This window comes from Eleutherodactylus coqui, chromosome 2 (assembly GCF_035609145.1).
Source record: "Eleutherodactylus coqui strain aEleCoq1 chromosome 2, aEleCoq1.hap1, whole genome shotgun sequence".
NCBI classification, from domain to species: Eukaryota; Metazoa; Chordata; class Amphibia; order Anura; family Eleutherodactylidae; genus Eleutherodactylus; species Eleutherodactylus coqui.
In genome coordinates, this window is record NC_089838.1 from 299585513 (window position 1) to 299601333 (window position 15821).

The window sequence follows — 15821 nt, forward strand, 5'->3', positions numbered from 1 at the left end:
GGGACTCGTCACTCCAGACAACCTTCCACCACAGGTCCAAGGTGCATTAACGTCTTTCCTAGGCCCATTCAGTCAATGGGGTCCAGTTGGTGTCATCATAAAACAAAACTGATCAGCTAGAGGATTCCGTTTTCTTGCTGTCAGCAAAGTTGTAGGAAAACAAATTCCCCACCCCGGCTATGAACAGAGCCTTACTTATAACCTGTATAGCTTTGAGTCCCTTTTTAAAATAAAGAAAATTTCCTTTTTTTTTTTTTTTTTTTTTAAAGGTTCAGTTAACTTATAATCAATAAAAGTTGTACTGTCTGGTCACATGACACAATTGATTTTCCATAAAAGGTACAAAAACATATATTACCATGTCAAATGTATTCCATACCATGGCCAGATGATCTGTCCATGTAAAAGGACCCCGAAGCTGCATTCACATAGGCGAGCGCAGTATCGATCTGAGGAACTGATAGTACACTTGTTTTGCTTGCAAACAATGGTGTTAAAAACAGACCAATCCCATAAGACTTCAGATAAAGCAATGTAGGAAAAATAAACGGAGTTGTCCATAATAAAAAGATGGCACATGGCTTAGATTGAGACCCTTTGAAACCCATTGGGCTTCACAGTTTAAAAACTTTTGCCAATGGTCACCACCACACCTGGATCTGGTAAAGGCGCTATGCCAGCACTGCGCTTCTGAACAACATGCGATTGTGGCGTATTGTATTCAAAGGGGTTTTCTGGTTACTTTTTGTAAATTTAATGACATGTGCAGCTGTAAGAAAATCAATACAGCAGTACTTACCCATCGTCAGCGGTGCAGTGCTGCAGCCGCGCTGTTCCAGTCTCTGGCAGGAGACTGCTGCTTGGCAGAGGCAGTATGCAGAACTCCTGGCATCATGGCACCCAGGATGTGAGTGCTGATGCCAAGAGAATGGGCAGCGACACTGTGACCTCTGATTGACAAGTAGCAGCCACCTTACTTCCATTGTCAACAGAGACCAGGACAACAGCATGGCTGCAGCACTTGATCATCGGAGCAGAGGATGGGCAAGTACTGCTTTTCTCTTACAGCTACAACAAAAAGTAACCAAACTCCTCCTAACGAAGAGCCGTTCCTTCAGATGTATGCCGTGAGGAAGGAATCACTTTCCAAGACGTGTTGCATTTATCTGAATTGGCATCATGTCTTTTTTTTTTTTTTTTTTTTTTTTAACTATTTCAATGGAGATTTAACTAGATGTGGCAGTGCGGGAGGCTAAGGTTTTTGTGCTACTTGGATTCCTGTATGCCAGGTCTCTTAGTCCTAAGAAGAATCTATCAATCTTAAAAAAGGTTCACAAGATAAATTTAGGAAACCATGATAGTACCGGATCGAACTTCAGTGTGCTATGGAATTCGGTAACACCTACAAACCTCAAGTGCCCAAGGATGCTAAACTATGTTCTTCTTAGAATTAGATCTAACCGTTTTATTCCCTCACAGGTTTGTCCTTCACCGACTTGCCTTTATACAATGCTTTTCTTACTTTTACACATACCTACCCCCCTCTTTTTTTTCCCCGCCCCCAGATCATTGACTCCCTTAAGAGGCTATTCTTCTCTTATATGGGGACAGATCTAGTTCATGGGTGAGGTCGTATTGCCAACCAGTAAAGGATATTTAGTGAGCGGATCATGGATCTCTATCTTCATGGGGTCCCTCTTCTCAGTGGTCTGAAGTGTTGGTCCCCATGTCATCCTCACACTACCTTATGCTCTGGCCGGTTAATTCCACCTCCTTGGTTATGTTATGATATATTGTGTATTGCACCAGTAATGCAAATTTTTATGGTTTGTTAACATGATTTCACAGTTTTAGGGCTTATTCAGACGACCGTATATCGGCTGGGTTTTCACGCCGAGCCGATATACAGCGTCCCTCTCTGCGGGGGGGGGGGGGGGGGCTGGAAGAGCCGGGAGCAGTGCTCTGAGTTCCCGCCCCCTCTCCGCCCCTCTGCACTATTTGCAATGAGAGGAGGCGAGACAGGGGAGGGGCTAAGTGGCAAGGAATTAGTCCCCATCCCGCCTCTCCTCATTGCAAATAGTGCAGGGGGGGGGGGGGGGTGGAGAGGAGGCAGAAAGGGGGCGGGAGCTCAGAGCACTGCTCCCGGCTCTTCCAGCCTCCTCCCCCTGCAGAGAGAGACGCCGTATATCGGCTGGGCGTGAATACCCGGCTGATATACGGTCGTCTGAATAAGCCCTTACACCGATAACCATGATGTATAGAAAATTAAAAATGTATAAATAAAGAAAAAAATAATAAAATAAATCTAATCCCTCTTTAAATGGGAGTATTTTTCCATGGTTTTTTTCTTTTACACATAGAACATGCAGTACATTTGTCTGTTTTTGGTGGTAATTCCGCTCATTGCAGTCTATGAGAAGTGATTAAGATACAGATGCATCCTTATTTGCTTTCATTGGTATTAATTTTCTAATGGACAAAAAACAGATCTGTATTTGGCCAGCAGAAAATAAAACCACTGAACGCGAATACAGAGACAAATACTCCTGCGATTGGAGCGCAGTTTCATCTGTCAGGCTGTCTTTACACCTGCGTTAGCCCTTTCCAGCAAAATGTAGTCTCCATTCAGTTTTGAAACAGTAAACCCAGAATTAAACATTTTTGTTTCTTTTTATCCTGTCGCCTTCAGTAGGTTTTCAAAAACAGATTGCTTCTAGTTCTGCAGGCCGCAGCGCCATTTGTTCCGATAAAAACAATAAAAATGAAATAAGGAAGGGGAAAAAAAAAATCCTTCATTCCATTTTCTGCTCCAAAATTGAAACAGACACAGAATTCTACTGGAAAGCTCTAACGCACTGGCGCAATTATACAATTATGGGGGATGCGGTTGCACCCAGACCCTTAGTGGACCCATAAGGCCTCTCTTCTCCATATTAGGGGGCCCAGTACTAAGCATTATAAGCTGGGGGCCCCGTTACAGATTTTGCATTGGAGCCCAGGAGCTTCAAGTTACACCTCTGCATTAAGGGGTTAAGGGAAGTTAGCCGCACCCCCCCCCCCCCATCCAGGTTAAACTTTTGCACGCATGCCCATGAGCTCCAACGCAGGTGTGAACGGGCCCAAATTCTTCCAAATTATGGATGCATTACAATAGTCTTGCATGAAACCATCAAAGTCCAAGTAAATATAGATTTACCACCAGTAACCGGTTAGATCCACAGCCCAGTCTGTTCCTCCAAGACATGCTATGGATCTCCGACACTTCCAGATATGATAAAAATCCATCAAAACCATTGTGGTTCGAAACGTGCAGACATGCACTATTCCTTAGACCGCGCTTTAACACCCATATAAAACTGGCCTTGGAGCGTGTGACCAATGTAAACAGTACTATAGTAAAATCCATTACCTAGTTTGCAGGGAAAGTGTTAGTCTCCTCTATTCGGGTTATAAAAAAAGAAAACAAGGACTCTACAATTAAATATTTTATTGTCAGAACCTGAGATGGGAGTTTAGGAGGAAGAAGAGAACAAGTGATGACCGCCATCTTCACCCTTGCTGTACTGCCAACCCAAGAAATAGCAAATGATGGTACAACAAAAAACAAAGGTTCTGCCATCAGAGTATTTCCGGGTGCTCCGATGTTACGGAAAGCATTGTGGATAAGGAATAGTGGCAGTACGGTAAGGAAGGACTTTACCGCCGTAGAACCGTCACACTCAGTACTGCTGTTCCCAAAAGACATATTAGCCGAGCGTTATCGGATGCCCTCAACTATTAAATATCATTCACACAAATACCAAAGTGTGCAAATCCACTGGCGAACCTCTACTACAACTGTGCTATTCTATCACTGTGCTACAAGCTGCTATACTAGTGTCGAGGGCTAGCTTCTAACGTCATGGCGGCCTCTGCGAACGGTCACGTGCAAACAGCTTTAAGTTCTCTTCTTCCTTGTATTTCAAGATAAAGCAAACACTATTTAGGTGTCAAGACAATAGCAGCAGGGGAGACATTAGGTCCGGTCCATGTCAGATCGTTCTCTTTAACCAGCGCCTCTCGGTCAGTTCATCAGACACAGCCAGATTAAGAGATAACGGAATGGCAACGGTAAACGTATCAATGAATTAGTGTTCGGAACGCATGTAACAGCAGAGTGCTTTGTCACCTCTGTTGCACGGAAAAAAAAAAAAAAAAAAAAAAAAAAAAATCACCCCTTTTGTTCACTTGGTTTGGTCCATTTTTTTTTTCTTTCTAAGGAGGAGAATAATCCACTTATCAATATGATAAGATAAACGTTCTAAAAACAGAGTCCTCACATCTCCATTATAGAGACTGACGTAAAAGGAGAGCAAGCAATTATCGATTGCAGCGATGACGGAGTCGGTACAGGCCTCTTAATCGAATTAGGAGGAAAATCGACAGTAACCCCTAAAGCTCTTTTTGTCCAAGATTAACCACCATGGATGAGGATCAGGCCATTATGTATATAGCAGGAAGGCCCCTCTGGACCTGGAAATGAAATGGCAGCACTTATGGACGTCTTCGGAGCCCTCTACTGAGGGGTTAACACTGTTGTAAAATGCTCCTCTTCCTTTGGTCCAATTCCTTCCTCAAAAGCAAGCTGGAAAAGTTGTAAGGAGTCTCCTCCTTTGGCCTATCCCAGCGAGATCTGACCAGAGAACATGGTCAGCATTAGCATGATAGAGAAGCCCGTGAGCAGTCCAGCGTTTTGTATGAAGAAGGCAATGAGCGGATGTCCTCCCTCCTCATCCTCTTTACTGACTTCATTCATCTCCGGGAACTAAAGAAGAAGAAATAATAAAGTTCTAAGATGGGATGAAGAAACATTACTTCTGTCTTTACCAAGAAGTCTGAGGCACAACAGGAAAGTTCAACTCATGTTACATGCAGTCTTCTCAGTCACATGACCATGTGAAACATACACATATAAAACTTAACGAAGAAGTTTCTAGCAACCCTGGAGGGGAAAAAAAAAAATGAGAAAGCAAAAGGGAATGTAAAGGAACCTGAAAAAGCAGTCAACACTACATGATCATCTCGAAGGTGGTGCATATTGTTATATGGATATTACCCACACGGTTACTACCCCATTGAGAAAGGATCCTGCTAGATAAAACCAAATACTGTGGAGGAGACTTTGTGGGGTCAGTTCTGGTTATCCAGACTGCGCACCCCTCTAATTTGAACTTCTCACTTCCGCCTCCAAGACTTCTCCAGAGCAGCACCAGTCCTCTGGAACGCACTACCAAAGGATCCCGGGCAATCCAGGACTCGAAAAACTTCAGGCGTGCTCTAAAAACGCACCTCTTCAGGGAGGCATACCGCATTTCCTAAACAAACCACTCGTTATCCGCCTGATAACATGCTCTCTGACCTACTGACTGCAATCCCTGCTGGCCGTGATAAACCGCTCCTGCAGTCATACTGATCCTGCTGTCACATGGGTAAATTTCTGACCATTGTCTGTATATAGCATCCCTCACTCTCCACCTCGCCATACCGTGCACATCTCCAGTCCTTTACCTTCTGTATCACCCCATTACTTGTAGTATGTAAGCTCGTTGGAGCAGGGCCCGCACCCCTATTGTTTCCATCAACTGATTACTATGTAACTGTGGTTCTGTAATTTTTTGTACTTTTGTCTTTCTGTATCCCCCCTGTCTATGTAAGCGCTGCGGAATATGTTGGCGCTATAAAAAAAAAAAAAAAAAAAAAATTATTATTAGAGATGAGCGAACGTACTCGGATAAGCACTACTCGTCCGAGTAATGTGCTTTATCCGAGTACCGCTGTGCTCGTCTTGAAAGATTCGGGGAGCGCCGCGGAGCGGGGAGCTGCAGGGGAGAGCCGGGAGGAACGGAGGGGAGATCTTTCTCTCCTTCTCTCCCGTCCGCTCTCCCCTGCTCCCCGCCGCAACTCACCTGTCAGCAGCGGCGCTCCCCGAATCTTTCAAGACGAGCACAGCGATACTCAGATAAAGCACATTACTCGGACGAGTAGTGCTTATCCGAGTACGTTCGCTCATCTCTAATTATTATATTATCATCCTTTTACTCCCCCTGCACCTGAATGAAGGAGGAAGTAGAAGTTTCACTAGGGAAGGTATTGCTAGTTTAATCAATGTCTCGGTCTTGGACCCTACAGGACCATTATTAATTATGGTATTTAGGAAACTTTATACAGCAACAACCCAAAATGTTGCGGAATGATTAGATGCAATATATGGATCATTTTTACAGAATTCTACATTTAACCATGATGACGCCTATTCCAGACTCCATAACATTGTCATTTCCATAGTCAAGACAGGAGACCACCATGAACTGAACTATCCTCCAGTCTGGTGTCCAACTAACCAGACTCCCCTCTATATGAGCTCTGCTGCTAGATTTATCCCATCAGTCTAACCATTCCCCCTCCATCTATGCATCCCCAGCGCTCCCCTCTTCCTCTTATTTCCCAGTATGAAGTAGGAGGAAGAGGAGAGATTCGGGCAGAGCACACTTGTGAGGGGAATCCTCGACAGGGTCAGCTGAGGAATCCTCGAGCAATTTACTGGAGAATCCAGTGGCTTGGCTGGCGAGATAATCTGGAGCCCATAAGAGGAGAAGCGGAAGCCCACATCCAGATGTTGACTGGAGAGAGAGGGTGATGAGACTTTCGGTCTTCAAAGTAGGCTACAGCAGTGGTATTGGTTTAAGAGAGAGGTTGCCCGCTTCATGCGGGTGGACATTTCAATACTTTAGTTCAGTTTTGGACTTGGCAGACTTGAGTTTTTATGGCTATGACCAAGTCTGACGTGTTTTATAGGTTACTGATTTATTTATATAGTCATTGAATACCAATTAAAGTTGGGTAACCCCTTCAAAAAAAAAAAAAATACAGCGGCCTTTTAGAATCCAAGTTGTGTGTTTATTACTGATTTGTATTTTATTATTCATGTGCCATGACATATAGGGTCCCATGACACCTTGCACATCCTCCTACGCCTAGTAGGAAGTTCCGAGACAAGATTATGCTTCTCGGAGACCTTCGGAAGATTGACCCCCCTTCCCTGTATTTCTTGACAAGAGATGAGCGAGTATACTCGCTAAGGCACATTACTCGAGCGAGTAGTGAATAAGCCGAGTATCTCCCCGCTCGTCTCTAAAGATTCGGGGGCCGCGTGGGTGACAGGTGAGTTGCGGCGGGGAGAGAGGGAGAGCGAGATCTCCCCTCCGTTCCTCCTCGCTCTCCCCTGCCGCTCCCCACCGCCCCCCCCGAATCTTTAGAGACGAGCGGGGAGATACTCGGCTAAGGCCCTACTCGCTCGAGTAATGTGCCTTAGCGAGTATACTCACTCATCTCTATTCTTGACCCCATGAGCAGGTGGGGTCTGAAAATTTAGCTTTTTATATAAAAATTTTAGTAACAAACAAATGTGCAAAGTTTTGTAAAAATCTGAGATGTTGAGTGTTACCCCTTGGGTGATTTGTCCTGGAATGATCCAGCGGCTTCCGTTGAAGGTACACATCAAAGGCAAGAAACAAACAGAGCTATACATTATTTCCCCTCCTTTTACTCACCATATCAGCAAGAGCGATGTACAGAAACATTCCTCCAGCGAGCCCGAAGATCCAGTTAGAAGAGAAGTGGCTGCCAGCAAGGATCCCAAACGCCAGGCCGAGGTAGCAGCAGCAAGCGGACAGGAAGTTAAAGAAGAGCGCCTGAGGAATGCTCATCCCGGCATTTAGCAGAATGACAAAGTCGCCTGCAACACAACCCGAGAGAAGGTCAGGATCCAAAAATCAGTAAATGGCGCCAGACAACAATTAAGGAATAAGCTGCATGGATGATGACCTGTGTATACATAGCTACTGTACCAACAAGGCTAATAACCGCCTTGTGTAACCATTATAAATATCCAGCTGTGCCCGCTGTTCATTATAACTTCATTACCCCTTAAAGGCCGGACACTTTAGGGATTTTACCCATGTAGTGGTTTTACATTCTTCTTGTTTTTTCTTCAATTACCAAAGTTAGTTTTGCAGCATTTTTCCAGTGATATATAGGGCTATATTTTTTTAATTTTATTTCTTTTTTCACTTTTTTTAAAAGTTTCATTTGGGATAAAATCAGCAAGAGCGATGTACAGTTACAGGGGAAAACATCACCCTAGTGTGATAGCAATCAAAATTCCAAGTGTCTGGCAGCACTCCTTAGTAGATCCCAAACATGGGTGAGGTGCCTTACCATGCAGAGCCACAAAAAGAGGATTATGGACCTCCCAATCCCCAAGAGCAGTCCAACAATAATTGAGGTAGTGGCAGCATCAGAGGTGTAATAAAATCAACTTGACCTAGTGTGATAGAAGTCACTAACAGAGCTGATCTGGATCTGCTAGGACCCTGCAGCTCTGCCGTGGCAGGGAGCACCCGGTGATCATGTGATTGCTTGCTGGGTCAAATAGTGGAAGTGACACTTCTGCTTTCTCTCTTGTAGACTACAACAAGCTCTAAGAAGTGAATAGAGAAAGCTGAAGCGGTTACAAAAGGCTTCTGCCTCCTCCTTTGGGTCCTTCACTGGGACTTACAGCCAAGGACTCTACTTGCTCTTGCTACATTGCAGGAGCACAAGCTTTCATCCCACGCCATATTTTTACCATCGGCTGGGATGAAAGCCCAGGACCAAGCACAGTTAATTTACAGTGCTTGGCCCCTAAGGGGTTTAAAGGTCAATGTTTCTTTTTGTCCTTTGCAGCACTTGGCGCTGACAGTCCGCCATACAGGCAGTTCATCACAGACATGAACTGATCATACTCAAGCAGCTGATAAAGAGTCTTTTAGTCATTTGGCATCCAGTTAGAATACATTAGCTTTGAAAAGCAAAATGTAGCAAGTCTGCATCCAACTGACGATACACGGCCAATACCATACGGCACAGCTGTGGCACACCATATGCATTAGGTTACCAGCCAAATACATTGCAGTCCTTGCCGAGGATCCACTAAAGGGGATAACAGTTTAGCAGCAGAGCCTGATACAAATATTGCCCTTAGCAATCACAATGTTACCTCCGATATCACCAAAGTTACATATTTGTAACCTGTAGTAATAACTCCTCTATAGATAACTTATTTAGCGCTGCGGAATAAGTTGGCGCTATACAAATAAGGATTATTGTATTTTACGTTTCCAACAAGCAGGTTATTGTCCTGCACAGATCTATAGATCAAGTCTCGGGAATCAAAAAAAGGTGTGCTGATTTCTTATGGTGCCTTCACACTAGTGATGAAATCATGCGATTTCCCAGCGCTGCGAGAAATCGCAAAATTATGAAGCCAATGGATTCCTTCCCAGCATCCAGCCAATGGGAGGCAGCGCTTTCAGGAGGCGGGAATTTTTTAATCCCCATGCTGAAGAAGAGTGCGGGGAACCTGCTACAAGTCACATCGTAGAGGACAGTGCTTCTAAGGTGATTTTTTTTTTCCTGCAGATTGGGTTTATTTTCTGGGTAGAGCTTATATTTCAGGTACCACGTGCTAAAGGCGAGCTCCTCCATGTTTTTCGGCTTTGCACTGCTTCTTTCAGTTGTGTAATATCCATGCCAGTATTGGCCAATCCTGTCCTTTGGTGGCCGGGTCTTCTTTTGCCGCTGATCTGTCCAGGCCTGAGGGCTCCTACCCACTTGCGTTTTTTTAACGCTGCATTTTTTTAACATGATTGTCAATGGGACTGTCGAATGTTAAAAACACATCGCAGGTCGGTGCTTTGCAATTTTTGTGCGATGTGTTTTTAACATTAGAAAGTCCCATTGACAATCGCGTGAAAAAAACCGTGATATTGCGTGAAAAAACTGTGCAAGAAAAACGCAAGCCCTTATAGATTTTTCTAGTGACTCTGCTCGCACTACATGGCCAAAATCCGTGAATCTGAGTCCAGTTATCTTCCCCACCAGTGATATATCGGGTCTTATATGATTCAGGACTTCTGTTCCTCTCGCCGTCCAGGGCATACGCAGCAGCTTTCGTCAGCCCCACAGCTCAAACGCATCAATCCTCCTCCTATCAGCTGTTTTCGCAGTCCAGTTCTCACATCCATACACGGCTATTGGGGATACGGTGGTTTGCACCATCCTGCGTTTAGTTGCTATACCGATATCCCTTCTTCACCAGATTTTGTCCATTTTCAGCATTGTGCTTCGCCCCAATGCTATCCTACGTTTTATCTCTGGCCTAGATTCTCCAGTCTGGTCAGTTTTTCAGCCAAGGAAGATGAAGTTTCGCATGTGTTCTATGACCTCGTTGTCGATTTTGATTTGAATTTGACCATTTTTTGCAGTGGTCATAATTTTTGTCTTCTTTAAATTCAGGTAGAGGCCCATTTTTCCACTTTCAGTTTTAATCTTCCATATCAGCTGCCTCAGACCGGCTTCTGCTTCTGCAAGCAGAGTTGTGTCATTCACATAACGAAGATTGTTGATGTTTCTTCCACCTATTCTCACCCCAATTTCCAATTCATCTAGGTCCATTTTCCGCATGATCACTTCCGTATATAGGTTAAACAAGAAGGGTGAGAGCTCTTATAATCTCACATTATGCCCAGGTCGTAACTGTACGTCCTGTTGCATTAACTACCCCTCTGCCAGGACGTACAATTACGCCCTGTGGCGGAAAGGGGTTACAGACGCAGCCTATTGCAGCCTTCTAGACAAGGCAAACTTTTTGTCTTTTCATCCTTGCATTCCGAGAGCTGTAACTTTTATTTCTCCGCTCATGCAGATGTGCGAGGGCCTGTCTTTTATGGGGAGAGGTATATTTTTTAATAGCACCATTTTTGGGTACACATAATGTAATGAAAAACGTAATTTTCTAAGGCTAGTTTCACACGGCCGAGCGCGATATCGGGCCGTGAAACTCAGTCCAATATCGTACTCATGCGATGCGCCTGCGTATGTGAGGAGTTTGCGTCAAAACTGCCTCCCATCACTTCAGTTGAGTTGATATCCTGAAAGTCACGTTGAAGGTTTGGCAAGTGTTTTCCATTGGGAAACCTCGTGACGCACACGCGCACGCACCACGCACGCACGCAACGCCTGAGAATAAGTCACTGCGCATGTGCCCCATCCTTCAGTGCAGCTGATGTGCGGAAACCATGGGATGCAAGCTATATCCATCGGCCAGAGCTGGAGACGTCCAACTTCAATCCAGAGGACTGGGAAGGGAGAGAGCCCGGACCAGAGAGGGATGTGAATCGCCTATGGAATGGTCCCCCAGGCATTAGCATACTACAACGGTCATCTCTTGATTGTTGTATCTAGCCAACAGAATTAAAAAGCAACATGTCCCACATCTTCCATTATATTTGGCTCACAAAGCAAAAATAACGTGGCAGACGTCTTTAACTCTATGCAGTCGATTTTGACCTATATAACAGAAAAACCTAACTTTGACCCCTAGAGATTCACTCAAGGAATAACTAACAGTACTGCCCATACAGCAATTAGCTACAATAAAATGATCAAGAACTCCAAGAATGATCCTATATTAGCAGCTTCTGCCGAGAGATGGCAAGTTAAAATTTGGAAGAGGGATTTATGTCAACTCAAGTTTCATCCAAGATCGGAGCTTCACTACAGAACATGAAGAGCCCAGACAACTACTCTTGCTTTGGTTAGCATTAAGTAACCTACCAAGTTCATGGGGGAACTCTTCACACAAGATGGCGATAGATGTGCTGACCCCTTGGAAGACAGACACTGTAAACGAGGCTCCGATAGCCAAGCCATCTATGAAATTATGGAGTCCGTCACTTAGTGTGATCATCCAGGCTAGTGTGCCAATGTCCGAGTAGCGGATGCCTTTGAGCCAGTAGCAAGAGCTTTGCTGCCCTGGGAGGTCCTACATCAGAAGACAAGAAAAGAGTACGTTATTAATGCTCATCATATGGGGTGGAGGCATTGAATGGAGGAGATTCATAACCCACCTGCACAGCCAGGGACCCCACCACGACCTTCTCATCACCCAAGTGTTGTCGGAGGTCGGACTCACTGCCGCCTGGTGGAGGAATGATGTGATCCAGGTCACCGTTCTGTAGCTTTTCTGTCACACCTTCCTCGGCATCCCGTTTACTGACGTCAGCGGTGTAGTGACTGTGCCCATGCTAAGGATGGAACGCAAGGAATTAATCATTTGCACTAAAGCCACCAAGATGTTGATCGATGGTGGTCCTCGTCTCCACAGACAGGAGCAGCCAGAAGTAGTCAGGAGACCAATATAGCAAAGACTTTAGTAACACAAACAGAGTTTACCGGTGGTCTGCAGGACAAGTATGGACATGCGGAAATTCCCATCTCTCGGCTGTAGCTGAAGGTATCAAATCTAATCATAATGGAATTGCTAGTTATGCAATTCCCAAATGTAATGGTTAAAACTAACTCAATTATTCTAGGAAATAATTGCATAATACACGGACATGCCAAAAGTCATGGGGCAGGAACCAATATCATGTAGGACCCCTTCTGGCCTAGTGAAGTATAACAATTCAATGTGGCATGGATTCCACAAGTAAACTGAAGACGGCTGGAGGGATGGTCAGTCATGCCGTCTGGTCAGCCCCTCACAGTTCTATGGTATTTGTAGGTGGAGGATCTCGGGTGCGAATTGACCTATTCTCCAGACCCCATAAAAGCTTGACTGGGCTCATGCTGGGTGAACATGCAGGCCATACCATTCGTAGAAACTTTCCAGACTGCTCATCAAACCAATGATGCATAATCCTGCTGGAATAGCACATTATTCTGGGGGTACATGAAGTCCATAATGGGCTGAAAATGGTCACCAAGCAGTGATATGAAGCAGAAATTGGTCAATGACATGTTTAGGTGGATGAGTGTACCCAACCCATGCCACGAGAACACCCCACACCAGTATAGAGCCACCATCTGCCTGTACCGTGCCTTGTAGACAACTGGGGTCCATGGCTTCATGGGGTCTGTGCCACACATGATCCTCCCATAAGCCCGAAACGATTAGTACTACGACACATCAGACCACGCAATATGTAGCCAGTCCTCTATGCTCCAGTTATCAACCTCACAAGCCCAGATGAGGCGCTGTGTCCGATGTGGTGGTGTTAACAGAGGCCTCTGGTGGGTCTTCTGCTCCTATATCCCATGGAAGCTAAAAAATGCTACACTGACCTGCGGAATATGTGTATGGGGCCTCCGGCATTAAAGGTGTGATTTTTGCTGAAGTCGCCTATCTGTTTCCATGCACAATTCTAGCCAGATGCCCCCATGGTCGTGATCATCAAGCACCCATGGGAGGTCACTGTGCTGTCCATTGTGGAAAGTAATGCTTTCTACGAAGTATTCCCGGTGCACATTAGACTATTGACCAAAGAATATTAAATGCCCATCCATCTGTCACCCACTATCGAACTCCGATAACTCCGGTCACTTTACCATGAGCCCGCTGGCCGGTGTTCAACCTCACAACAGGTGTGGGTGTTCCCAAGACGTCACCTGAGGTAACGCCACTTCATAATCAATTTGCATACTGCTATCCCACGACTTCTGCTACATCAGAGTAGGTTTGCTCCTGAAGTAATCACCCAATGCCTTAGGCCACACGGCCGCAGTGCCTGCACCCTCCGTATAAATTTGCATAGGGTTATAGGATGCATGTAGCCTTAGTACACAGAACACAAATGCTAGTAATTCTCCGGATGCTTTTGTGCCCATCTAACAGGGCTGCCAGCAATACATGTGTTCAGGAATTCTCCATCTCCTTGCGGTGGGCTTAGCACGCATGTAATAATACTTGACTGTAGCCATGACAACAATTTACAGAAATTATTTAGCAGACCACAAATATACCCTGTTCCTCCGCTGCTGAGACGTTACCTCATGTTTCTGCTTAAGAAGCATCTTCAGGACCTTCTCGGTGAAAAAGAAAAGATAAAACCCCCCAAAGACGACTGTGGATGTGGAGATGTAGGAGGCTTCCTGAGGGTTAAAGCCGAACGCCTGCAGTACAGCGAGAAATAAGAGTCAGTGGTTGTATTACGGCTCTAGGTAAAGGAAGCCCGGCTTTACTGCGGGGGCTACGCAACGATAAAAGGACGAACATCAAAGTAATGCGCCATTTAGCACTGCTCAAATAGCAATCCCCCTAATTGGTTACTATTGGAACTGCTTACTTGGCTGTGATTGTGGTCAGACGTCTGTACAGCGCTGCAATGACAATGGCTAAAAGATGTAGACTTTTCAGAACAGGAGAAGCGGGCATTAGGCTGGATTTGCGCCAATGTATTTGCATCCTGCTTACGGGAAGCCATCATCAGGTTGTAACCGTATAAACGTTCCCACCGCCTTATCTGACAGGAAAATACCTCAACATTAAAGCAATTATTTCCCGTCAGCGCCTCATAGAAAACGAACTTAGAAAACCTCGCATGACCCATGCGAACGAGGGCTCAAGTGTCAGTTGGGCGTACATAGCCAAGCCTTCCATTTATCCTGGTCAATCTAATCTACGCTGGCTTCTGGTCCTTTAAGGGATGTCTCATCATCCACAGACCACCCCACCAGAGAAACGCAGCCCAAGAATCTCAGGCGCAATTTGCACGAACCGCACATGGATACCAGTCAGTGCAGACTGCATGTCCTATTCTCGTCCTTGATGCAAAATAGGACGTGTGGTGATTCCCCCCACAGCCCCCCATACGGACCATCAGTCCATGTGAAAGCTCACCCACAACCCCTTAGTGACAGACCTACTTTTTGCTTTTAAGGACCAAGCGATTGTCATTTTCACAACGCAGGAACCATTGACATAGCTGTATGAGGACTTGTTTTTTGTGGGACGAGTGGTATATCCTAATGGTGCCTCTCTGGGGTGCCTATAATGTGTTGTAGAACTTTATTACATTTTTTTGAGAGGAGATGCAAAAACCCTGAGGAAATTCCGCCATCGTTTTTATGGCGTTCACCATTTGGTAAAAACGCAATAACCATCTTATTTAATCAGTAGGATTACTGAGATACCAAGTTTAGACTGTTTTTTTTTACTACTTTGGCCACATAGCTCTGTGAGGGCTTGTTACTTGCATTTGGAGTTGTAGTTTTTTGGATTGCTTTTTTGGGGGAGATTAATATAAAAAAATAAATAAATATATAAAAAAATATAGCAATTCTGGAGTTCGCTGTTGAAATCGTTTAAAAAAAACTTTCACTAAGTAACAGAAATAAAATCTATTTCCATTGTTTTGGGTCATTACAAAGGCAGTAAAACCCATTATGCGTTTTTTTTCTTCTTCTGTATTTTATCCATTTAAAGAGGGTTTTTGTGGGAAAAAGTATGCTTTTTTTAAACTGGATTTGTTTTTTTTCTTTAAATTAAACTTTATGGAACTTTTTTGATGCTGTTTTTTAGTCCCTCAAGGGTCCCCGGGGTCTCCGTAGGTACTCTGGGTACTCACCAGGGAACTTGAAGATGTGATCATTTGATCGCTAGGATAGTAAACTGCATTACTTATGCAGTGCAATCTATTAAGCCTATGATAGCATCTGCCAGAGGTGGGGTCTTATAGGCTGAATTACATGGCAGACAGAGGCCTGTGTTAGGCTTCTGACTGCCATGGGAACCCATTGGTACCTTGCAATCACACTGTAGGGTGCCAATGGGTGACAGAAGGAGCCCCTTCCCCCTGTCATTTGCTTACATGCTGCATTTGCTATTGAGTGTGGCATGTAAGAGGTTAAACTGCCAGGATCTGATGTTTCTCCGCATATGTCGGATAGAGCAGGAGTCTGGC

At 44.8% G+C, this 15821-nt stretch overlaps 1 protein-coding gene across 2 annotated transcripts in view; it reads right to left on the minus strand.

Moving 5' to 3' along the window:
• Window positions 1-3472: 3472 nt before the first annotated feature.
• Window positions 3473-15821, minus strand: part of SLC39A14 (solute carrier family 39 member 14) — a 33330-nt gene continuing 20981 nt past the window's right edge. For both annotated transcript variants that reach the window (XM_066593459.1, XM_066593460.1), the window contains exons 5-9: window positions 13909-14031; window positions 11988-12164; window positions 11695-11902; window positions 7590-7774; window positions 3473-4804 (exon numbers count right to left, since the gene is read on the minus strand). In XM_066593459.1, the coding sequence (XP_066449556.1) occupies window positions 4658-4804; window positions 7590-7774; window positions 11695-11902; window positions 11988-12164; window positions 13909-14031 (840 nt within the window). In that variant the 3' untranslated portion in view covers window positions 3473-4657. The remainder of the gene's footprint in view (window positions 4805-7589; window positions 7775-11694; window positions 11903-11987; window positions 12165-13908; window positions 14032-15821) is intronic.